General features: G+C 46.5%; 1 protein-coding gene across 2 annotated transcripts in view; it reads left to right on the forward strand.

Annotated features, from left to right (window-relative positions):
• Positions 1-26,048, forward strand: part of ZC3H18 (zinc finger CCCH-type containing 18) — a 49,125-nt gene that overhangs the window by 21,398 nt on the left and 1,679 nt on the right. For both annotated transcript variants that reach the window (XM_060183944.1, XM_060183945.1), the window contains 11 exons: positions 620-777; positions 5,520-5,637; positions 7,679-7,941; positions 18,339-18,530; positions 19,103-19,228; positions 20,849-20,950; positions 22,067-22,210; positions 22,617-22,676; positions 23,904-24,064; positions 24,265-24,464; positions 24,895-24,991. In XM_060183944.1, coding sequence (XP_060039927.1) covers positions 620-777; positions 5,520-5,637; positions 7,679-7,941; positions 18,339-18,530; positions 19,103-19,228; positions 20,849-20,950; positions 22,067-22,210; positions 22,617-22,676; positions 23,904-24,064; positions 24,265-24,464; positions 24,895-24,991 — 1,621 coding nt within the window. The remainder of the gene's footprint in view (positions 1-619; positions 778-5,519; positions 5,638-7,678; positions 7,942-18,338; positions 18,531-19,102; positions 19,229-20,848; positions 20,951-22,066; positions 22,211-22,616; positions 22,677-23,903; positions 24,065-24,264; positions 24,465-24,894; positions 24,992-26,048) is intronic.

The raw sequence follows: 26,048 nt of genomic DNA on the forward strand, positions 1-26,048 counted from the left end.
TCAACTTTAAATTTACCCTAAATATTCTACCAATCCAGGGAGTCGGGCAGTAGTGCAGTGGGTTAAGCACATGTGGCACAAGGCGCAAGGACTGATGTAAGGATCCCGGTTTGAGCCCCTGGCTCCCCACCTACAGGGGAGTCACTTTGCAAGCGGTGAAGCAGGTCTGCAGGTCTTTCTCCCCTCTCTGTCTTCCCCTCCTCTCTCCATTTCTCTCTGTCCTAGCCAACAAAGATGACATCAGTAACAATAATAACTACAGCAACAATTAAAAAAGGGAAACAAAAGGAAAAATTCATTAGAAAAGAATAAATATTCTACCAGTTCAAATGGGAATTTAAATGCTAGTCTGACGATGTACAATTTTCAGACATTGGGTCACTCTGTCCTCAGTACTGAACTGAACCTGAGCTCCATAACCCTTGCCAAGAATGTGTTAGCAGCTCTGACCTTCAGATTGCCGGTGCAAATGTATGTGCAGAGGTGGTGCCTGGATCCTGGTGTGAAACTTATTAGTGCACCTCTAGGGGATCCTCTGCCTTCATGGTCACATCAGAACAAGGTACCAATGCTTCCCCTGCCACTACTACCTCTGACCTCTTTTTTCTTACACTGATAGGTTTTAAAAAAAGCAACCATTCGAAAAGAACAAGAGCCTGATTTTGAGGAGAAAAGGTTCACGGTGACCATTGGGGAAGATGAACGGGAGTTTGACAAAGAAAATGAAGGCTTCCGGGACTGGAATTACCGGATCACAAGAGATGTCAGAGATGCAACGTAAGCACCTCCCAGACCCCTCCCCTGCCTTGAGATTAAATGTGTAACTTCAAAGGCCTCCCCAGGCATGCTTGGGTCTGGACCATCATCTCCAGTACACAGCCACACCACAGATCACTCTCTAATTTTTTGTTTCTTTTCCCTTTTTTTTACACAATTTTATTTTTCCTTATTGCTGAAAGAGAATTAGAGCATCTGCTATGAGCAAATGCGATGCTAGGAATTGAACTCAAGACCTCATATTTCAGAGTCCAAGATTTTTTTTCTTTTTTTTTTTTTTTATTGGGGAATTAATGTTTTACATTCAACAGTAAGTACAATAGTTTGTACATGCATAACATTCCCCAGTTTCCCACTTAACAATACAACCCCCACTAGGTCCTCTGAATCCTTCTTGGACCTGTATTCTCCCCACCCATCCACCCCAGAGTCTTTTACTTTGGTGCGATACGCCAATTCCATTTCAGGTTCTGCTTGTGTTTTCTTTTCTCATCTTGTTTTTCAACTTCTGCCTGAGAGTGAGATCATCCCATATTCATCCTTCTGTTTCTGACTTATTTCACTCAACATGAATTTTTCAAGGTCCATCCAAGATCGGCTGAAAACGGTAAAGTCACCATTTGAGAGTCCAAGATTTTTATCTACTATGCCACCTCCAGGGCTGCCATACTTTTTTTTTAAAATCTCATTTATTTTATTTTAAGATTTATTTGATTATGAGAGAGAAGGAGGGAAAGAGAACCAGAGCATCACAGGCATATGTAGTACAGTACTTATCTACCCACCCTACTTCCTTTTTATAAGATATTTCTTGAGTGAAGAGAATGTTGGCTCTTCCTGAGCCATCTGTTCGGGAAGTGGTCACTTTACACTCTCCGGATGTGTACAACTCTTCCTAGCACCTCATTAATCTCAGCCTCTTTTTTTTCCTTCCACCTCACTCAGGAAGCAGGACCACCTGTGATTCTGGTCCTTAAAATCTTGGAGCATGATGAAAATACTCCGTGTCATTTTTAGAGCTGTCTCTGTCATTTCTTCTCCCTTACTTTCACTGATTAGAAACTGAAATACAGGTTTCCCAAATAAACAAGTCCACACTAGTCCATTGCACTGTGTCAGGTTCTGGAACTACAGTCAAGGCCTCAGAGACCCAGCACAGCGGCTTTGACGTTGTGGTTTCATGTCCACACTTCTACTTCTGCTATTAGGACATCAGTTATAGGTCTCTGGTTTCAATGACAGGAAGCCAGAAGGAAAAGGAACATCACAGAACTGGTGTTCAGTTTTGCTTGAGCTGAGCTGTGTCTGCTTTGTTTCCCTGGGTTTGCTCCTAACTTTCTGCTTTCAAAAGGGAAGACTCAGGCTGTGTTGCAGAGACTAGCACGCAAGGGTAAAGCTAGAAGTTGCAGGTCAGCGTCCTATGCCCCAGGGATGGTGTGCATCAGAACTGTTCCTCTGCCGTGCTCTTACCTGGACAAACACAAGATGCCTGAGAACTCACCTGCTGCCTCTGATTGTATAAGATGTTTCTGAGTCTCAGTGAAGCTCCATGTGGCAGTGTAAACTGTGGCTAATTGGATTTTGGGACCTCAGAAGATAATGGAAACTTTAAACTGCCTGCTGGGAGATAGTATGGAGTGTGGCTAGCCTTTTAGGGGCCTTCTAATCAGGTCATCCTTGTGGTTGTTTTTGCTGCATAAATTGAGTGTCAGGATTAACCTGGGCCTCTTTGATTTGTTCCTGGGGGTATCAGCAGTTAGGATCCATTCAACTGAGGAGATCCTGACTTATAAACAGAGACTACTTCAGAGAAACTTTACCAGAACAAAGTGCATTTATTTAAAAATACAGAAATGTGCTCGGGGGAGGCAGAGAGAGTAACTACAAGAAATAGCTGCCCCCAGTAACAGTGTAGGACCCTGGGTTCAGGCTGCATCTGCTCTCACCTGGCAGTTTGTCTGCAGATAGCATCACATGGAGCTTCCTGGAGCAGTGTGTCTGCTGAGACACAATCACTGCATAGTAGAGCCAGTGGGGTGGTACCATTGAGACACTCAGGAGGAGTCTAGGATGGCACAAAAGATAGAAACTGGTTTTTTGTTGTTGTTGTTTGTTTGTTTTGCCTTGTTTTAGAATTAAACAGACTTCTTCTTCATCAAGATAACTTTTGCTGATAATGATACTGAATTTTTGTCACCAGGCTTATCATTGGGGTGCCTACATTACTCCACCACGAAGTTTCCCTCTCTGTGGGTAGGGACCAGGGATTTGAACCTGGGTCCTCGTATATATCAACTTGTGTGCTCTACTGGGTTTACCACCATTACTAAAATTAAAGATTATGTGGGGAGCAAAAGGTTGGGTTGTTGGCTGTTTGGAATGAACGAAAGCTATGCCACTTGGCAGGGCCAAACAGACACTTGTCTTCACCAGAATACAGGCCATGCATGTGAGGTTCCAGGAAGTCACCAAAGGCTCTGCCAACCACAGGGCCCTTAGTGTCTGCCCAGAACTACAGCCTCTCTTTTCTGCACAGTTTGCTGGGGGTGGGAGTGGGGGTATTCTGAAGCCAAGAAATCCCTGCAAGCACCTACTGGCCCATTGTTGTAACAGTACCTCCACACTCACTGGGTTTAGCGCACCCTGGACAGTTTCTGACCCCACTGGGATGTCAGCTGTTCCAGTGAATCAGATCCACCTCTTCCAAGTGAGGGCCTTCCTTTCTCATAGGACTAGGTCTGTTTCTGGACTTCCTATATTATCCCTGTTTACCACAAATCCCAAATGTCAGCCTTCCTAAAATGTGCTACTGCAGAAGGGTATATTCTGTCTGTGTTTTCTTGTGCCCTCTGTCTGATTGCTCTGGCCTGCTTGATTATGTGAGCTTGGGCATCAGTTACTCTGACACTGGGAGAAAGCTCACTGGTGTTGCCACTGGCGTCATCTTACATTCATGCAGATAGAACTGACTTCTTGACGATGTCCTGTTGTCCCATCCAAAGTGAGGGGCATAGCATCTTTGTCATGGACTTCCATGTCTCTCAAGAGTCCTGATTCTGAAAATGACTTCTGCAGCTTGCTGTTAAATATATTTAGTGGTGGGCTGGGCAGACAGAATCATGTTTATTCAAAAGATTCTCATGCCTGAGGCTCCAGGCTCCCAGATTCAGTCCCCAGCACCACTATAAGCCAGAGATGAGCAGTACTCTGGTCTTTCTCTGAATCCCTATCTAAATAAAATAGTAAATGTATTTAGTTGTAAAGTGTTGTTTCTTCTTCCTTGCTGTTGTAAACAGGCTTTTTTCTGCTCTCTCCCTCATGACTGACTTGTGCCTAGGAGGATTTCCATGTACTTGTTTTTTGTTTCTTCCTCCTCTTCTTTTTCTCCCTCCCTTCCCACCCCCCAAATCCTTTGGGCAGTTTGAATTGGCTTTGTCGTCTACTCTTCAGTTTTTCAGATCTAGTCTCATACCTCTTGTGGGCTCCTCTGCCCTTCCCCCCACCACCACCTCTTCTAATTATAAGGCAAAACCTCCCCTTCCTGTAACCTCCATAGGAGGCAAGGTTTCCTTCTAAAAGATATTAGTTTTTCACATTAAAAAATGGTAATTTGGGGAGTCAGGCGGTAGTGTAGCGGGTTAAGCGCAGGTGGCGCAAAGTGCAAGGACCAGCATAAGGAACCTGGTTCAAGCCCTGGCTCCTCACCTGCATGGGAGTCACTTCACAGGCAGTGAAGCAGGTCTGCAGGTGTCTGTCTTTCCCCTTCTCTGTCTTACCCTCCTCTCTCCATTTCTCTCTGTAAAAAAAAGAAATTAAAAAATGGGGGGGGGGCAGGCGATAGCACAGTAGGTTAGGCACACATGGCGCAAAGCACAAGGACCGGCATAAGGATCCTGGTTTGAGCCCCTGGCTCCCTGTCTGCAGGTATCTATCTTTTACTCCCCCTCTCCATCTTCCCCTCTCTCGATTTCTTTCTGTCCTATCCAATAACAACAGCAGTAACTACAATGATAATAAAATGATAAACAACAAGGGCAACAAAAGGGAAAAAAATAGCCACCAGGAGCAGTGGGTTCATAGTGCAGGCACTGAGCTCCCACAATAACCCTGGAAGCAAAAAATTTAAATAAAAAATGGTAATTTGGGGGCCAAGTGGTGGTGTACCAGGTAGAGCATACACATTACTGTGTGCAAAGACCAGGGTTTAAGCCCCCAGTCCCCACCAGCAAGGGGAGGCTTCAGGAATGGTGAAACAGTACTGTAGGTACCTCTCTCTCCTTCCCTCCCTCCCTCTCAATTTCTATCTCTATCCAAAATAAATAAAATTAAAAGAAAATGATCATTTCCTGTTTTTATCAGAAACATGTTGAATTTTGTTGTTGTTGTAGACATTTTCATTGTTGATCTTGTGACTTCTTTCTAGATCTATTTTGCATGTGCTGTGTCTGAATTTCTCTGTATTGACTTAAATCTTATGCTCCTGCAATCCCCATTTATGGTGTTATTTTCCTGATGTGGTGTTGGATTCTGTATGCTAACATATTATGTAATATTTTTGGGTTAAAAGCCTAAGTAATATGACAACAAGAATAACTACAACAAGGGCAACAAAATGGGGGAAATGGCCTCCAGGAACAGTGGATTTGTAGTGTAGGCACCGAGCCCAGAGATAACCCTGGAGGCAAAAAAAAAAAAAAAAAAGCCTAAGTAATGAGATTGCATTTTGTTTGCTCTCTTTTCAGACTTGAACCATATGCTGATCCTTACTATGACTATGAAGTGGAGCGTTTCTGGCGAGGGGGCCAGTATGAGAACTTCAGGGTGCAGTACACGGAGGCAGAGCCGTACCATAACTATCGAGTGAGTAGAAGCTGGTGCTGCACTGGTCAGGCCTCCATCCATCTTACTGAACTTCATAGGACTTCAAGTCAGCTCCACATTCAGGCCTGCATAACTAGTTCACACCCACAGATTATTAAGTTGGTGGTGCTTTGAATTGCAGTTTTTATCTGTGTTATTGCAGCAATCCTTTTTACTGTATTTTGTTTATTTATTTATTTATTGGATAGGGGTAGAGAAATTGAGAGGGTAGGAGGAGATTGGTAGAGACACCTGCTGTCCTGCTTTATCACTCATAAAACTTTCCCCCTGTAGGTGGGGACCAAGGCCTTGAACCTGGGTCCTTGTGCATTCTAATGTGTTCTTTACCGAGTGCGCCACCAGCTGCCCCCCCCCCCAATGTAGTTCTTTGATTTACTGATTGCTGGTTATCAATACTGGTTTTCAAGGGAGCCTGTTTCATCCTCTTGGGTTTGTATTACTCTCGCACACCTCATTGCAGAATCTTGTATCTTCTCATCAGTGATAGGGAGGGAGGTTTATCCCTAGGGCCTTTCCTGTGTGCATGTTCCATCAATCGTCCCTTAAAAGTTTTTGAATATGGGGACTGGTGGTAGCGCATCTGGTTGAGCTCACATGTTACAATGTGCAAGGACTGAGGTTTAAGCCCTTGGTCCCCACCAGCAGCACTGCTGCAGGAGTTTCTCTCTCCCCTTCCCTGTTCTTCCCAAGTTCTGTCTGTCTCTATCCAATAAATAAAATTAATAAATAAAACATTTAAATAATAATACAAATAAAAGGTTTTGAATGTATGTGCTGCTTCCCCCCACCCCAGTTCTGAGAAAGCACAGGCTAGCAGATTTAGTGATATGACTTGAGTAGCAGTTGTGCATTTTTAAGACCAAAATAAGTTGATTGCCAGTGTGGGGAACTCTTCAGACAGTGAGCTTATGGGGATAAAGGCACCCCGGTACCTACTACCCTGTAGGTAGGTCCATGTTCCTCTCTAGTGGCGAGAGTGCTTACTAGGGTTAAGGTCCAATGCCTAGGTGCAGGCAGCCTCAAGGGGAGGGAGCTTTTCCTTCCACATCTGCCACTGCATCCAGGCTAGCATGAGTGTCAGGAGGTTGCCACAACTCTGAACCCTGTCACAGATGTTGTGACTTGGGCTTTGTGCAATGTCGGCTTTAAATATTAGAGCAAATGGATAAGTAGGAGCAGAAAGCTGCTGAAGACTCTGGTAAGAAAAGGAGAGAACATTTTGGGGTGCTTACTCAGTTGCAGACACCCCCAAGCACGATATAGATATTTCTAAGCCTCTGTAGGAACCACACATGGCTCAGTCATTTCTATCCCACAGGCAAGTAGGTATGGGGTTCCGATCCTGAGGACCTGTTGCCTGTGTACCCTGAACTGATTTTTTTTTTTTTCTTCAGGGATTTTTTGTTTTTCCACTAGGTTACTATTAGGACAAATCCACTGTTCCAGTGATTTTTTTTTTTTTTTAATTATGATAGAGACCAAGAGAAATAGGGCAAGAGAGAACTTGCAACCTGCTCCGCCATTTGTGAAGCTTCCCGTTTGTAAGTGGGAACTGGGGGCTCAAATCTGAGTCCTCTCAAATGGTAACTTTTTTTTTATTTCCTTTTGTTGCCCTTGTTGTTTTGTTGTTGTAGTTATTGTTGTGGTTAGATAGGATAGAGAGAAATGGAGAGAGGAGGGGAAGACGGGGAGAGAAAGACAGACACCTGCATACCTGCTTCACCACTTGTGAAGTGACTACCCTGCAGGTGGGGAGCTGGGGGTCGAACTGGGATCCTTACACCAGTCCTTGCACTTTGTGCCACTGCACTACTGCCTGACTCCCTCAAATGGTAACTTGTATACTTTACTGGTTGCACCACTGATGGGCCCCTTTTAGCATTGTGTTTTAAGGACCGTCTTTGAATTAGAATTGCCACTTGAGCTCATTCCCTAACTTCCCTCATTTGCCTGCTCTTTTGCATTTTCTGTTTGCTTCAGATGTTTAAAATATGTTTGTGTGTTTGACTTTTGCACAAAGGAAAGGGAACGAGAACGAGAGAACCGTCAACGGGAGCGGGAGCGGGAGCGGGAAAGGGACCGAGAGCGGGAACGCCGCCAAAGAGAGCGGGAACGGGAGCGGGAACGAGAGCGTGACAAGGACCGGCAGCGGAGGAAGGAGGAGTGGGAGAGAGAGCGTGCCAAGAGGGACGAGAAGGACAGACAGCACCGGGATCGGGACCGTGAGAAGGAGCGGGAAAAGGAGAAAGAGAAGCCAAAACCCCGCTCCCCACAGCCACCCAGGTAGGTTCTGGCACCCCCTGGGATGGAGGGTCCCCAGAGATGAGCAGTTCTCATCTGTTTTCACCATCCATAAGCTTCTAAAGGAACAATTTTGATTAATAAATGCTGCTCCATCACATGACAAGTGTGTCACAGGAAATGTATCCTAGGTAGCAGCTGTGAAAGCTACTCTCATTGTGTGCCCCAGTAGTGGGTGCAGGACTTGGGTGGGGGAACCAATTTCATTTATTATTGTTCCACATGGGAGCATTAAGCAGGCAAGAACTGACACACTGTATGGTCCCAAGAGGCAGTATATTCTCTTTATTAAAACAAATTTGAGAGAGTCGGGCAGTAGTGTAGCGGGTTAAGTGCACGTGGCGCAAAGTGCAAGGACCGGTGTAAGGATCCCGGTTCGAGCCCCCGGCTCCCCACCTGCAGGGGCACGTTGCTTCACAGGCGGTGAAGCAGGTCTGCAGGTGTCTTATCTTTCTCTCCTCTCTGTCTTCCCCTCTTCTCTCCATTTCTCTCTGTCCTATCTAACAACAACAATAATAACTACAACAACAATAAAAAACAAGGGCAACAAAAGGGATAATAAATTAATAAATATAAAAAAGATAATTGAAAGAAACAAGGGCAACAAAAAAAACCCAAATTTGAATATAAGGATATAGCACATGGGACAAATGTAGGTCCTTAAATAATGTCATTTTGTTCAAGCTTGACTGCAGCCTTTTTCTCATCGAAGTTATTCAAGGGCCTGTTGTATGTGAACTTGAATAAGAAAGCTTGGCTATGGTTACTGTTTTGATCTTCGTTTTCCTCTTCTTCCTCCTCTTCCTCGTTTTATAGAGACAAAGGAATTGAGAGGGATGGGGAAACACCTGTAGTACTGCTTCACTGTTTGTGAAGCTTCCCTCCTGCAGGTGGGGACTGGAGGCTTGAACCCAGGTCCTTGTGCATGGTAATGTGTGTGCTTAACCTGGTGAGCCACTGTCTGGCCCCCATCCCTTTCTTCTGGGATCACAGCACTTCCAGCTTGAACTGTGTCACCCTACCTACCCTCCACTAGGAGCCCTGCAGGGGGACAAGCACTCCCACCATCTCCTAACATCAGTCAGTCCTATGTGGGCTAGCCCTACGGGTGGTCCAGCCCTTCTCTGAGCAGTCCCCCACTATCTTCTGGTACTCAGAATTACTCCTCAGAGACCTCCCTTTTCACCTGTCTCCCAGCTTGCATCTTGTTCCTCACAGTTCTTCTCAACTCCATCATATTATCTATTCACTTACTTTACCTTTTGGTACCTCAGATAGGCTCATATAGATCTTGGCTGCAGCCAGTACTCCTCATGTGATCCGAGGTTGCCGTTTGTGTTCTTCTCACAGAACAAGATGTGTGTAACCATCCTGTTTTCATGTCCAAATCCCCAGTCTAATAGCAGATGCAGGGTGTAGATTGGCCTCACTTTGCTGTGAAACTCGTGGATTTCTGAGTCATAGTAGCAAGACCATTCTTGTGGCTTTGTGATTTTCCAGCATATTTACTGTTTGTTTCCAAGAAGTCAGGAATCTCTTCTAGATTTCCAGCTTGGGCACTTTATACCTCTGGGCATCAATAGAGTGTCTTATGGTGGGCACTCACAAGTCATCCTGTGGGCATGGGTGTGTCCGTGGAGACATTCACTGTCAGGTCCTGGAGGAAGTAAGTGGGAGGAGAGGGTGATACAGGGTAATGAATATAGTTGTTTCATCTCTAAGCAAAAGCCCTTATACCCTGATATCTTGTTGCCCAACAGTGGGAGGAGGACAAGTCTCCCTTCTGTCCTCTACCCTGTGAGGACACACCTACTGGCCCGAGTCCTCCCTCAGAATTTCTCCCTTCCAGACCTGCTAACCAGCTCAGTGCTACACATTGTGCTCCACTCTCATCCACCACCGCTTTGGTTATTTTACCTCCTGATTCTCCACCCACTGCCACATCTGGGCTATTTTTAGACTAGATCTGTAGGATGTATCCATGTAAGTCAGGGAAATCCCTCTTATGAACCCTCACTCTGGATGTCAGTCCAGTAAGTCCGCTCTTCCTGGTGAAGCAGAGGCCTTGGCTGTGATGTTTCTGGCATAGGCAGAAACAAAAATAGTCATTTGCAACAAAAATAGTAATTGAAAGTGTCCCCAAGGAATTGCACAGACTACCATAAACTATCATTCAGCCCTTAGTGATTTAGGTAACCACCAGCCACCAAACTGGAAGGTTAACTTCATCCTCTTGTGAATTTTGCTTCTGCTTACTCCTTCACACTTAAGCCTAGTGGACTAGCCTTCGGAGCAGTCAGAATCTTTCTGTTCAGACTCTCCCTTGAGAGTCTATAAATTGGATTTACCTTTCTCCTCTCCTCTTGGCCATGACATAATGGCTCAACTCTGAGAAAGTCCATGTGTCTAGGATATTTCAAGGGAAAGCGTGACCTGATTTTTAACTTCTTAAAACTTGCCACTGAGTTGTCTAGAAGTTGATCATTCCTTTGAGAAAGATGAATGGTTAGATAGTGGTCTCCATGTATTGAAATCGGAGGCATCTACATTGTAGGGATTAAATAAGGAGGGATGCAAATGTGGTCATGAATTTGAGCCAGTTTGAGTATTACCCTGTTTGAAACATCAGTGATTTATTCACTAAGTGTAGGGAATGGAGTGATAAAATTAAAGCAACTTTTTATTCTTGAGAAAGTTAGAAAATGTATTTAAGGGAGTTGGGTGGTAGCACAGCGGGTTAAGTGCAGGTAGCATAAAGTACAAGGACCAGCTTAAGGATCCTGGTTTGAGCCCCTGGCTCCCCACCTGCAGAGGAATCGCTTCACAAGCAGTGAAGCAGGTCTGCAGGTGTCTGTCTTTCTCTTCCCCTCTTTTTCCCCCCTCTCTCCATTTCTCTCTGTCCTATCCAACAACGACGACATCAATAACAACAACAATAATAACTACAATAAAACAACAAGGGCAACAAAAGGGAATAAATAAATTTTTTTAGGTTTTTTTTTTAATTTTTATTTTATTTATTTATTCCCTTTGTTGCCCTTGTTGTTTTATTTTGTAGTTATTATTTTTGTTGTCATTGTTGGATAGGACAGAGAGAAATGGAGAGAGGAGGGGAAGACAGAGAGGAGGAGAGAAAGATAGACACCTGCAGACCTGCTTCACCGCCTGTGAAGCAACTCCCCTGCAGGTGGGGAGCCGGGGCTCGAACCGGGATCCTTATGCCGGTCCTTGTGCTTTGCGCCACCTGCGCTTAACCCGCTGTGCTACAGCCCGACTCCCATAAATAAATTTTTTTTAAGAAAATGTATTTAAGTGGGGCTGGGTGGTGGTACACCTGGCTGAGCGCACATGTTACAGTGCCCAAGGACCCACCTGCAGGGGAAAGCTTTGCAAGTGGTGAAGCAGACCTGCAGGTGTCTCTCTCCCTCTCTATCTCTCTATCTCCCTTCCTGATCTCAATTTCTGGCTGTCTCTAGCCAATAAATAAAGACAATAAAACAAATAAAACAAATATATATATATATGTGTGTATACGTATATATAAAATTTTAATAACAAGCCTTCACCATGGAAATAGAAAATCACAACAACCCTGACCTACCACTTAGAGCAGAGGGTTGTTTTCTTTTTCTTTTTCACCTAGAAATGATTAAGTAAAAGTAAGTAGGTGGGAACAGATGTGTCACCCTTATGAAAAGTTCCCTTTCTTTAGACTTCTTGCTCATGATTAACTTCAAATATGTTTTCCTTGTCTGTGGATTCAAGTGTGGTTTGTCTACATTGCCCTTCGTTGGGGAAAGTATGTCTGTCTTGCCCCCTGCTTATCTAACCTCCCTTGTAGACCCATGTACAGTGATGGCAGCCCCAGTGTCAGAGGCTTTGCTCCTTGAGGCCTTGGGTCAGAACCCAACCCTGGGCTCCTAGGATTCTTAGGAACTTGGGTTTGGCTCTGAGCTTCATCAGTTTGGGATACATTAAGTGTACTAAAGACCTGTCAGGCCCCTAGGGATGCAACTCTTCAACTGTGAACAGTGACCTTGTTACCTGTGTATAGATCCCTGAGAGTGGCCAGACAACACAGCAGAGGTGGAGAGGGGGATTATGTTTAGTTGGGTGGCACATGGACAGCAGTGACTGTCATCTTAGATAGAGAAGGCAGAGGTGCAAGGGATGGCTAGCAGAGTGTACTCAGGAAAGTCTAGGTATGGGCTGGAGAGAGAGTCAGGGAGCAGATGGACCAGACCTGGTCAAAGCAATGTAGAGACTACACACAGGCTCACCCTGGGGGCATTTCTGCTTTAAGGAAGGCAGCAGAGTACAGGTATTTTGTTGAATGCTCCACAGAGGTCCCCAGAATAAAAGAACCTCAGAGAACAGGTATCTGGGCTTTTCCAGAAACCACCCAGTTGTGTCAATGACTCCCTACACATTCTGGTCTCTTCCTTCTTCTGTACTAACCTGTCACCTTAGAGGACTGTCATCCTTTTCATCATCGTTACCTGTGACCCAAACCTGGCAGCTGTTCTGGTTGGAGTTTCCAGACATCGCTTCAGCCTCCTTGCATCACTATGTACTTTGGGCATGCTGCACACTCAGTCACACCACATATCCAGCCATGATGTAAGATGCCAGGCGTGTTGTGGGCTGAGTTGGACCCTTTGTTTTGTTTTGCTCTGACATTTGTGTTTGATGTTTACACTATAGCTACCTTTACTCTTGCAGGTTGTCTCCTGTGGCCTTGACCAAAGGACTGTGCCAGGGAGATAAGATGTGTGGAAGTGCTTGGGAAGGTCCCTCCTTATCAGAGATTAGTAAGGTTTCCCCCTCTGTTTAGAGGTTTTATGCAAATTCCAAGACCTGCAGGTCCTCTGAGACTTCTTTACCAGCTGTCCACATTTATGCTGGGTTTTTCTCTTATTCACATCCTCAGGTTTTTCCCAGACTGACCTGTACATGGTGCTCTCTGGGAGAGGGAAGGAGACAGGCCTGCTCTGGTATCTTGTGGTCATGGTTATCTGCTACTGATTTCCCCAGGTCTCTAGGGCTGAGCTCCAATTTGGTCTCAGAGAAGGGCTTTGACTTCTTTGCTGGACTATCTTAGAAAGCAGAACAAGCCTGAAGCTTTAAGGTGTGGCCACGTTCAATCATTCCCCCACCCTACCATAAGCCAGAGCTGAGCTGAACTCTGATTAAATAAATAAATAAATAAATAATAAACTAGATCAAGCCCTTTCCTGTACCAGCTTGGGACACACAGCCCAACAGCACACCTGTCTGGCCTCCTGGAAACCCAGCTCAGAGATCTATAGGGTTTTGTGGTGACAGTCCATACTGGGATTCCAGGACCCATAAACCCAAATCTTTTCCTCACCTTACTGTTCTTATATTGACTAATCTGTGTTTGATCCTCTGGCTGCCTGGGGGCAGCTCTCTTGCTGATCCCTGATGGCCACTGAGCATAACCTTATGGTTTTAAGTCACTTTTTTTTTTTTAGGGTCACTTTAAGAACATTTTAAAAGGAAATTTTAAATTTAAAAAAAATTTTTTTTTTTTTTAACCAAAGCACTGCTCAGTTCTGATTTATGTGGTGGGAAGGGGGGGTTGAACCTGGAATTTTGGAGCCTCAGGCGTGGGAGTCTCTTTGCTATCTACTCCCACCCTAAAAAGAAATTTTACATATACATAAAGCTAACACCAGATCCTTCGTCTTGAGTCACTGTAGAAATTAAGTTAAAAATTAAACGGGTTTAACTCATTTTGGGGTCATTCACTGATCCTTTGCAGTAGAGTCTGTGGGTTTGCTCACTGGGTGAGGGGATGATCCACAGTGCTGGCCTAGAGAGTGAATGACTCAGAGACAATCCAGGCCATGGCCTCCCTATACCTTGTCTACATGTCACCTCTCTATAGCTTGTCTCCATAGTGAGATGGGCTTGTGGTGAGAACCAGGACTCCGGGGTTGTACAGGCTACCTCAGTGTCTCTTGGCTTTGGTCATTTCTTGTGCACACTGTGATCTGGCCAGGGTTTGGCATACTGTTATCATACTGGCCTGTTGTCATACTGGGATCTCCAATCTCAGGGCTGCATTCAAAGGACTGGTCCCTTAACCTCGCCAATTACATTGTCTTTAGGCTAGTGGTCTGGGCTCTGTAATGATTAATGAGAATCCTGGTGACAGAGGTGCTCCATTTCCTGCTGTGCTTTTGGAATGAGGACACACAGGAAGTGTAAAGGTGAAAGCAGTCCTCAGTGGCCTGGGTCAGACAGCCCTCCTTCCTGGATTATGTTTCCAGGATGGCCCAAGATAAGCTTGTTGATGGTGCTCTCATATAGGGTTGAGAAGGGGGATTTTGTGCCTCGTCAGTGTGTCCTTAGGGTAGTTTAAATGTGAGGTTCTTGGCAAATAATAAATATGGTTGCAGTTGATTGATTAGACATTTTTGAAAAAGTCCACAGGCAATGATGTCTGGTATGCTGTGATGTCATATAATTAGATGCTAGTCCAGCTTAGTCAGCTGGGAACTAGGATGTTGTTGGTGAAGAAGCCCATTCACAGTGACCCAGAAATACCTACCCAGAAACCTCCCATAAAGAAACCACTACCTGTATGACTCTCACAAAAGACAGGAGTGAATGGAAGATGCTATTAACTTAATGACATTAACCCAGGGGCTAGGGCAAGTCTGACAGTGTTTACAGAGAACTTCCGTAGGTAAATATAGGCAGGACTTAACCAAGAAGTGTGGACTAGGTTGTGGAGTTTCTAAAGAGGAGATTCTAGAATAAGGTATAAATTTAAGGGAGACGCCCCTGTGTTGTATCACGCTGACCCCACCCCCCACTCCCTGTCAGAGTAAATAGACAACAGGGTCCTTGGCAGGGAGAGGTTAGTCAGTGGGAAATGACCTTGGACTCTGTTCACATGAGGTGCTGAACCTCATACTACTCCATACTTTCCAGATGCTAAACAGAGATGCCAGCTGGGTCAGAGAGTGGGATTAAAAGAAACTACGGCCAGCAAAGATAGCTCATGTGGATAGTGCACTTGCTTTGTCACAGGCACGAACCAGGTTGGATCCCAGCCCCCACTGCACTGAGGGATGCTTCACTGCGATGTTTTTCGTCCTTTCTTTCTTGCTTGCTTTCTTGCTTTCTTTCTTGCTTTCTTTAATTGGGTAAAGACAGAAATTGAGAGGGAAGGGGGAGATAGGGAGGAAGAGATACTTGCATCTCTGCTTTACCACTTGTGAAGCTTCCCCCTGTAGGGGAGGACCAGGAGCTTGAACCTGGGTCTTTGTGCAACTGTGATGTGAGTGCTTAAACAGGTGTGGCACCCGCCTGGCCTTGCTGTGGTCTCTCCCTCCCTCCCTCTTTCTATCTGAAAATTTTGGCCTGAACAGTGAAGCCCCAGTGATGACCAAAAAGAAAAAAACAAACTATTGAGTAGTTGGAAAAGTCATGATGTTTTTTCCATGCAAAAGTACATCATGACATTTCTGACAACCCAATATTTAAAAAGGAAGAACTCGAGAAGGATAGTGCCAAGGACTAACTTGGGCAAGCAATGCTCTGTGAACCCAGAAGAAACTACACAGAGAAGGAAAGAAATTGACAGATGATTTATATGTGAGACACCGCAACCAAACACAAGCACATACAGCCTGGGGAAGTCTGCAGAAGTGACGGGTCCCATTGTTTGAAGGAGGATGGGAAAGTAGGCAGCAATAAGAACAAATGTGCTGTTTGTTTTGGAGCACATGCTAGGGTATGTTTTTGTCTGAGTGGTCTGGTGTCTTGCTATTAATATAGGAGTTCAGAATTATTGAGTGAGAAAAATGGAGGCCCTTACACTGCTGGGTGAGCATCATTGATTTCACATTCACTGATTCCACTCAGTCTTTTTTAATTTTTTTTATTTATTTTCCCTTTTGTTGCCCATGTTGGTTTTTATTGTTGTAGTTATTGTTGTTGTTGAAGTCGTCATTGTTGGATAGGACAGAGAGAAATGGAGAGAGGAGGGGAAGACAGAGAGGGGAAGAGAAAGACACCTACAGACTTGCTTCACCACCTGTGAAGCAACTCCCCTGCAGGTGGGGAGCCAGGGCTCGAACCGGGATCCTTGAGCTTCGCACCATGTGTGCTTAACCCACTGCATTACCACCCAACCCCCGATAATGAAAATTTTTTTTTAAAGTGGGGAGGGGATGGAGCTGGAAGATGGCACAGTGAGTAGGGCTCTGATTGAAGCTGTGAGGTCCCAAGTTCAATCCCTGGCATTCCATTTGCCAGAGTGATACTCTGGTTCTCTCTTTCTCCTGCTATCTTGGGCAAATAAATAAATATATATACATATATATATTCTTTTAAAATATTTTTTAATATTTATTTCCTATTGTTGCCCTTGTTTTATTGTTGTGGCTATTATTATTGTTATTGATGTCATTGTTGTTAGATAGGACAGAGAGAAATGGAGAGAGGAGGGGAAGATGGGGAGAGAAAGATAGACACCTGCAGACCTGCTTCACTGCCTGTGAAGCGACTACTCTGCAGGTGGGGAACTGGGGGCTTGAACCAGGATCCTTCTGCAGGTCCTTGCACATTGCGCCACGTGCACTTAACCCGCTCTGCTACTGCCCGACTCCCATAGTTTTTCTTTTTAAAGAAGGAAGGAAGAGACCAAGAAAGAAAGGATGGATGCTTTGGAACTGACATTTTGGGTCCCAGAGCAGGTGACATTTAACATTATTAGAAATGATAAGACACAGGGCCAGGCAGTGGCACACCTGGTTAAGTGCTCACATTACAGTTCACAAGGACCCAGGTTCAAACCCCTGGTCCCCACCTGCAGGTGGAAAGCTTCACGAGTGGTGAAGCAGGGCTACAGGTGTCTCTCTCTATCTCCCCCTCCCCTCTCAATTTCTCTCTGTCTCTATCCAACAGTAAATAAAACAGAAAATTTTTAAAGATTGAGAGAGCACAAAATCGAAGTTTTCTTTAATGAGATGGAAGCCAAGCTTAAACCTGGTTTGTACACTAGCCAAGTGAACTATTTTACTGACCCAGTTCCCTGACTTTACTTCTTATATATTCCAAAGAATTTCAAGGAAAATGCATGAAGTTTTCTGTTGGTTTTTTTTGGTTTGTTTGTTTGGTTTTTGGTACCAGAAACTAAACCCATCTTATAGGCCAGCAGATTGCTTCACATGAGTCAAATTACCAGTGGTCTGGCTCTGTCCTCTGACCCCTTGTTAAATGAGTGTTGTACTTTACCCATGTTTCTGTGGGATATCCCAGCTTGGAACTGAGCTCCCATCAGGCATTGTTAAGTTCTGTCTTCATCCAAGCTCCTGGAACAGAGCTGAGGGTTCTGCTGCTGGGGGTTCCCTGGTCTCAGTGAGTTTGTAGTGTCATAACTTAAACCTAATTTGCTTCCAGTCAAGCTTACCTGCCACCTGCAACTGGGATTCCTCATGCATAAGAGTCCAACACCTTATCCACTGCACTACCTCCTGGACCACTGCAACTGGGATTCCTACAGCCCTTCCTGAGTGAGAGAAAACTCACCAACTGGCTCTCCTCAGCAACGTGCTCAACAGCACTATGGCCAGTTAGTAACTGCAATGGAAGTACCTAGGTCTCTTGCTAAGCCACCTCTTTCCACCTACAAGAGAGACAGAAAGAAACATTTAAGGATGGGTTTCACCATTTGCATTATCTAACGTGCTCACTGTGTGTCGGCTCCAGCCTTCTCCTTCCTTGTGCTCCTGCAGAGTCGGAACACAGGGGTGCCTTAGTGGCCACTGCAGAATAGAGTTCCCATGTGGAGTAGGGCAGTAGCGCAGCAGGTTAAGCGTGGGTGGTGCTAAGTGCAAGGACCCTCATGAAGATCTCAGTTCAAGCCCCGGCTCCCTACCTGCAGGGGAGTCGCTTCACAAGCAGTGTCTTTCTCTCCCTTTCTCTGTCTTCCCCTCCTCTCTCCATTTCTCTCTGTCCTATCCAACAACGACAACATCAGTAACAACAACAGTAATAACTACAACAACAAAACAAGGGCAACAAAAGGGAATAAATAAATAAATATTAGAAAAGAGAGAGAGAGAGAGCGTTCCTGTGTAGTTAGTCTCACAAGGGAAAAGGGTGGTGCTTCCTAGAGAAGATTTGGGTAGGAGGACTATTAGGAAGTAACCTTGGCTTAGTTCATACAGAATAGGTTGGTTTAAGTGACCATCTGTTGCCCTTGGGGGTGCCTGTTGTTTCCCAGGCTCTACTAAGAGGAGCTTTTGCCATCTTCCCCCCACCTCTGATCTGTGTGTTCCTCTCCTGGCAGTACTAGGAGACCGAGGGGCTGAGGGGTACTAATAACTCTGTGCTTTCAGCCGTCAAGCTGAGCCACCAAAGAAGGAGGCTGCCTCTGCAGGGCCCCAGGTGAAACGAGCAGATGAATGGAAGGACCCTTGGCGCCGGTCTAAGTCTCCCAAGAAGAAACTTGGATTGTCTGTCTCTCCGAGCCGAGCACGAAGGCGTCGAAAAACATCAGCCTCATCAGCCTCTGCTTCCAATTCCTCTAGGTAAAGGAGCCAGCCTTTCAGCCTGCTGGCTATATTTATAAATGTGTGTGTCCCCCACCATGGCCTCTCTGGGGAAGGACCTGCCTGAGAAGTCAGGGCTAAGCACGTCTGTCCATCTATGCCTTACGAAACGACTGGAGGGAAAGCATCAGCTGCTTCCTAGAGATGGGGAACAACTTGCCCTATCATCTAGAAAAGACACCATGACAAGAAAGGCCCAAGAGATGTATACCTCCCTACCTCGAGGCACTGTCTTTTGGAGAAGCGGCTCCAAAACTGAGGGTTCAGTAAGTTGAGAAAACACAAGACTGGTGAAAGCCAGTTTTTCCCTGTAGAATGGACTAGAGGCACGATTATGAACAGGGAAATGCACATTCACCTATGGCCTAGTTTCTAACACCATTCCCACCGAGAGAGCTTGTACTGCAGTGTGAGCATAAAGATGTCCAAAGGGTAGGTGTTTGTGAGTATGATTGGGGGCCTTGTGTTTGTGAATGTATTACTGTGTGTGTGAGTGTGCATGTGTGAGTGCCACAGCCAGGTGGAGGATGACATGTGATTCCCGCTTGCAGATCATCTTCAAGGTCCTCATCCTACTCTGGCTCTGGCTCATCACGGTCACGGTCACGGTCTTCGTCTTACAGCTCCTACTCCAGCCGTTCTTCCAGACACAGTTCTTTCTCAGGCAGCCGGTCCAGGTGGGTCTTTAGCAATAGTAGTAGCAACCATGTGAGGCCTTCCAGGGCCTGGGTGTGTCCAGAATTTTCTTACTGAGTCACGTCTTGTGGTGGATTCTGAATGTTCTTCACTAGATGCCCAAAGCATACAGGGGACAAAGAATTCAGTCACATACCAGGAGGGGGGTGGAAGCCAGTGACCTGACCTGGCTTAAGTGTGCATAAATCAGAAAGAAGGTAGTCTTGGGGTCAGCACCAGTCCAGCCACAGTCTGTGGAGCCACACTGTGCACAACATGCTCAGGTAGAGAGCATTCCTGGCTCTGCAGAAAACCCTAATGGAAACTCCAGGAAAGATGAAATAAAATTATTTTCTCCAATTACAATAGGCAAAGTCTTTGGAATTTGAAATTTCTTGGTTGTTATTTGGATGGGAAAATTAGTCATTGATAGTCCTTCTGAGCTAATGGACTGAATAGAAAAGTTCCAGTGTTCTACTTTTCCTTCTTTAGGGTAAACTAAAGCTCCTGAGTGTTCCCTGCACAGATCTAATGTAACCCATACCTGCTTTCCAACCCTGAGAAAACGGTGATTGGTTTTTCTGCCATGGAGACTCCCTCCAGCTGTGTTTGTTTCTTTGGCCAGCTATGTTTAGTTGAGAAAAGAAACCAGGATAAGTCTTAAGAGCAAAGGGGATGTGGGGGTTGCTGGTAAGGGGAGGTGTTCCCTCCACAGTAACCAGTCCCCAGCTGTGCTCCAGTGCCCCTCTCAGCCCAGTGTCACCACTTCACCCTGAGTCACAAAGACTACCACTCTCAGGAAGCCACAGTGGTGTACAGGACAGGGGCTGTGACCCTGTATGTAATCTCTTGTATAAGTTCTACACACATATATTCACATCACAAATACTACACATACACACTAATCACTGTACCCACACACACAGCTCTTAGGCTACCTTAGGGGACTACCATGGTGGCTAACTGTCCCTTCTGGTGAAGTATTATAGGAAATGACATTTCTTTTTAGGGGGTCAGGCAGTGGCACACCTGGTTATGTGCTCACACTACACTGTGCAAGGACATGGGTTCAAGCCCCTGACCTCCACCTTCAGGGAAAGCTTCATGAGTGATGAAGCAGGGCTTCACTGTCTCTCTCCCTCTCTGTCTCTACCACCTCTTTTAATATCTCTATCTCTAGCCACTAATAAATAAAAATATTAGAAAAAAAGAAGAAACCATTTTTAAACTGAGGCCGATGTATAAAAACTCATGTTGGGAGTTGAGAGGTAGCGCAGATATAAAGACTCATGTTGGGAGTCGGGAGGTAGTGCAACATATGGCGCAAAGCGCAAGGACCGGCGTATGGATCCCAGTTCGGGCCTCCCGGCTCCCCACCTGTAGGGGAGTCACTTCACAGGTGGTAAAGCAGGTCTGCAGGTGTCTTATCTTTCTCTCCTCCTCTCTGTCTCCCTTCCTCTCTCCATTTCTCTCTGTCCTATCCAACAGTAATAACTACAAGGGCAACAAAAGGGAATAAATAAATATTAAAAAAAAAAAAACTCATGTTGACCTATTGTGAATCAGGGTGGTGTCCCCAGTGAGCTTAGGGCATTGGTTAACAAATCTCTATTTACTCCTAGGTCCCGGTCCTTCTCCTCATCCCCATCCCCATCCCCAACACCTTCCCCACACAGACCTGTCAGAAACAAAGGGGAGCTGGCCCCACCTCCTGGGAAAGCAGGGTAAGTGCTCCCACTGCCCCCATCGTATCAGAGTCCCAGCAGGTGGGCCTAGGAGCCACACAGTGACCTATGCTCCCAGGGATGAAGCATCCTTTCCCTCTGGAACCCTTAACACTCATCTCTGCTGCTCCTGGAATCAGTCAGAAGGAATTCATCCTTCTCAAGTGGCTAACATGACACCAGAAGTCAGAAACCTAAAATTTACTATGCCAGTGTCACAGTATCTGATGTGCTGTCAGGTTCCCAGAGAACAAAAGAGGGCTCTCCTGCAGCTCTGCCCAGTGTTCAGGGCCTGCAGTATCGATCCCTTCTGCCTTACTAATTTAATGGAAAGTAGCCAGCACTGCCTGCATGGAAAACACTAAGTTTTCATGCTGGGTAGCCAGATGGAAAGCTCTAGACTAGCTTAGGGAGTTACAAGCAGCTCCCTTTAATGTAAAGGATATTGGGGTGTTCAACACTATGAACCACATCCATTAGTTCCACACGGGGTGATTTGGCAGAGTTCAGCCCCTGGTCTTTGACACTTTGTCTCTGGTGCCCTGTTAAATTCTGGGGACCCATGCTTCCACATCCTCGTCATAGTTAAACTGACCTGCTTTGCCATGCAGAACTGGCCTTTGCTCAGGCTGCTTCCTGCTGATAGCCTTGCAGACTGGGTTCTGATCAGAGTACCTGGTTCCATCTGCATAAAGCAGCCAGTGTGGTAAACGGCTTGTGGGCATTCTCCCCAAAAGAAAAGATACCCTTGGCCTTTTTCTTGAGTGGAGTACGGGTTGGATATGCTGAGGTGGTCCTAGGCCCCCAAGAGGACAGTCTGGCCCATCACAAACAACTTCATCAGGTTATATGCCTGGTTCCTCTAAGAGCTCTACCAGCTCATGCTCATGCCAGTGTCTTCAAAGGAACCCGTTCCTTCTGGGCCGGGTGGGGGTGGGGGTGGGGGGCAGCAGTTGATGCCCAAGTGCTACAAGGACACCCAGGAGTGCAGTGAGATGTAGGGCTGGGACAACAGAGAAATGTGTGTTTATGTGAGTGAGAGAAAGCTGCCCTCAACTTCTTGGCAATGGGACACTGCTCCCTGTGGTCAATATATTTGAACCTTTTCCCCTGCAGAGAGAAATCAGTAAAGAAGCCAGCCCCACCTCCTGCACCCCCACAAGCCCCCAAAACCACTGCTCCTGCTCCTGAGCCTACCAAACCAGGAGAACCCCGGGAAGCCAGGAGGAAGGAGCGACAGACCCGAACCCCCCCCAGAAGGTGAGTGCCAGACTTTAGATGGCAGTGGGGTCAGGCAGGGAGTGGGTGTGATGTCAGGGAGCTCAGTGCTACTAGTGACAAAGCCAGGAGAGTTAGGCCCCTGGGAAAAATCCCATCTCTGATCAGTGTGGCTTAATCTAATCACTTCATTTAGCAGCTGTTTCTCTACCAGCTATTGGGGTTGGAAGTGTTTAGCCCTATCCCAGCTGCTCTACGCCTAGAAAGAAGCTTGTGGGAGAAATGCTGTAAAGTTTCATTTTTCTTTTGAGAAGTTACTCAAAAGCTCCTGTATCCTGTTCCAGGGCAGCAGCTGCTGCCCAGTCACTGGTCTGGGCCTATGGCTGGCACTGACTCTAGGGAGACAATTTGTGTGTGTATGTGTCTGAGTGTGGTTGTTGTATTGCAGACGGACCCTCAGCGGCAGTGGCAGTGGCAGCAGCTACAGTGGCTCCAGCTCCAGATCCAGGTCATTGTCAGGTTTTTCTGGCCAACCCATCAGCCCCACTTCTGCTTCTCCCTCCCGTCAGGGTCCAGGCACCCTCAGGAAGGTGCTGCAATGAGGGGAGGTTGTTCTATGGGTGACCAATGAGTGCGAGTCCCAAGTAGGAGGTGGGCTGGTGTCCCAGCCCTAGGGGAGAGCGCTGACCCCACATGGTGGGGCCGCTGCCTCAAAAAAGTTTTCATGTTCTGGGTATGGGACTAGACACCCAGCTCTTCACCAGCAGACAGTGAACTGGGTTAATGCGGGGATGCTTTTCACCCAGCAGGACTAAGAGCTGGTGGAGAGACCCTCAATGCCTGTCTTGTGGGAGAGCTAGGTCCTGCTGCTTGTCATGCCTGAGGCAGTCAGAGTTTCTAATGAAAATATCATAGAAAAGAATGGGTTCAGACGGTGGCATACATGGTAGAATACACATGTTACATTGCACAAGGACTCAGGCTCAAGGCCTCGGTCCCCAACTGCAGAGAAAAAGCTTCATGAGTTGTTAAGCACTGCTGCAGGTATCTACCTCTCCCTTCCCTCACTATTGTGTCTCTATCCAGTAAATTAATGAATTAATTAACTAAAAAAAGATACATCATCAGTGTAACTTGAAATCACATTTCCTCTTCTACTTTATGCAGCAGGAGTCTGTACATCTTCCTAAACCTCTCTTACTGCTCTGGGATTCAGCAAGATAAGACCTATAAAGGGAGTTGGAGCCTTTCCTGTCCCTGCCTTGTCCCTGTCTGGCCACTACAGGGATGGTCCAGGGATGGGACCCAAAGTGGCAGTCTTCTCCACTGTGGGTCTTAAGTGGCATGAACTGTGGCAGATTAGGAGCAGCCGTGTTGGGTTATTCCTGAGGCTTACTGAAACAAGCTCTTCACTAAAACCAGGATCCAGTTCTAGGTCACATAGATTGAACCCAGTCCTTTTGATTGGCTTGCATTGTCCATTACCTGGGAGTCCCCTCTGTTGTCAGCTCCCTTCCCAGGAATCAGCACAGCCCTTTAGTGCAGGTCTGACTCAGTGATTTGAATCCCTTCACTGTGGAGCACCTATTCCACATCCTCCTGAAATCTTGGGACTGGTGGGGACAAATTCCTTAAAAATGGGAAATCAGAGAAAGTCTGCCACCAGTCCCCAGACCTCTGGCTCCACCCATCTTCCCTTTGGGGTCATTGAGGTGCCAATACGCCGTGTGTCCAGGTCGCTGAGTGTGAGCAGTGTGTCCTCGGTTTCCAGCGCCACATCTAGCAGCAGCTCGGTGCACAGCGTGGACTCAGATGACATGTACGCAGACCTGGCCAGCCCCGTGTCCTCAGCCAGCTCGCGGTCCCCCACCCCAGCCCAGACCAAGAAGGAGAAAGGTACAGGTCCTGCGTCCTAGCCCGGTGGCCCAAGAGGAAGGGCAGGTCCTTCATGGAAAGAGGGTTGCGCAGCCTCAGCTGCATGCAACTGGTTAGACAAGGGGAGCCCCCAGTGACCCTCCACTTCTGAGATGTACCTCCTTGCCTCCAAGTAGTTGATGGGAAACTGTGTCAGTGACTTGAGTATTTCTCATTGGCAGGAAAATCTAAAAAAGAAGATGGTATTAAAGAGGAGAAGCGGAAAAGGGATTCATCCACGCAGCCACCCAAATCCTCAAAGCCTTCCACAGGTGGAAAAGCCTCCCAGCAGCCCACCCCACCCCAGCAGGTGCCCCCCGGGCAGCCCCAGCAGGGTGCCTTTGTGGCTCACAAGGAGATTAAGCTAACATTGCTGAACAAGGTAAGTTGACTGCCAGGTTCCCTGCTCTTGGAATCCAGTGCGAGTTCCAGTGCAGTGCTGGGTATCCCATGCCCACCTACTACCACTGCCACTCCCACCTTCCCTACACACCCGACAGCCTGGGAAAAAGGAAAAAGGATGTGTCAAACATTTGGAAGTTCAGGGACTCTCCTACTCAGGATACTTGCTCTGGTCTGATTTGTCCTCCAGGCCAAACATGACCTCTGAGGATTGAGACCCCATAACCCCCATGCAACTGGAGGGATGAATGCACTGGAGTCTTGTCACCTGTAGCAACCCCCGTGGGCATGTGCCTTCACTACAGAGCATGGAACTGTGGGCATGGGCAAATGAGAGCAGGTCTGGGTAGGCTGGTGCTGCTCTGTTCCCTGCCTTGTGTCACCCACTGTGTCCACCCTCCCTCTTTCAGGCGGCTGAGAAGGGCAGTAGAAAGCGATACGAGCCCTCAGACAAGGACAGGCAGAGTTCCCCTCCTGCTAAGCGGGCCAACTTGTCCCCTGACCGAGGTGAGTTGCCTACCCCTATTTATTCATTTTGAAATAATAGTGGTGACTGTTTTTAACACATATATAATTTTCCCTTATGAAAAAAAGCAACTGCATTTCCCAAAACGCAAGTGAATAGACTTAGTGGCAGTGGTCTTTTCCTTTTTGTTTTTGTTTTGTTTTATTAGAGAAATAATGTTTTATGAGGCAGGTGTTATCACATGGGTACAATCTTTTTTTTTTTGGTACAATCTTTTATCCTTTCATGATAGGTAATCTGTGTACTCTTCCCACTATTCACTTGGGTTCTTATATATGCCATTCTACATTGGATTGTCCCCATACCCACTCAACCCCACGCCTCACTCTCCCCACAACTGGCTTCTTACTTCATTATATAGCATAAAGCCCCAAGCTTTGGGAGTAGCGCGGTAGCGTAGTGGGTTAAGCGCACGTGGCGCAAAGCGCAAGGATCGCCATAAGGATCCCGGTTCCAGCCCCCGGCTCCCCACCTGCAGGGGAGTCACTTCACAGGTGGTGAAGCAGGTCTGCAGGTATCTTACCTTTCTCTCCCCCTCTCTGTCTTCCCCTCTTCTTTCCATTTCTCTCTGTCCTATCCAACAAGGACATCAATAACAACAATAACTACAACAATTTTTTAAAAAGGCAGCAAAAGGGAATAAATAAATATTGGGGGGGGGGACAAGCTTTACCAATCCAGATTCTGTCCTCCCCATGGGGAGGGCAAGTGGCCTCCTGTTCCAGTGGTAAGCCTAGCCCACCAAGGGGTTGATGCTGGCCTGTGCTGATCCTACATGACACTTGGTGGGCAGTGACACACAGCCCCACTCCCTCCCAAGACCCCTGTACATGCTAGACAGCTCTGTGGTAGGTAAACTATATGTTTCATTACTCTGTTTGGAGACTTGAGGCATTTCACAGCAGTAAGAGGGAGGGTGATTTCTTGTGATTGCTGCTAGTACTAGATACCCTGCTCTTGGACCAGCTCAGGAATCTGGTCTCTGCGCGTACACACACACACACACACACACACACACACACACACTCTTGTTCCTCC

Source organism: Erinaceus europaeus, unplaced genomic scaffold (assembly GCF_950295315.1).
Source record: "Erinaceus europaeus unplaced genomic scaffold, mEriEur2.1 scaffold_630, whole genome shotgun sequence".
Lineage (NCBI taxonomy): Eukaryota > Metazoa > Chordata > Mammalia > Eulipotyphla > Erinaceidae > Erinaceus > Erinaceus europaeus.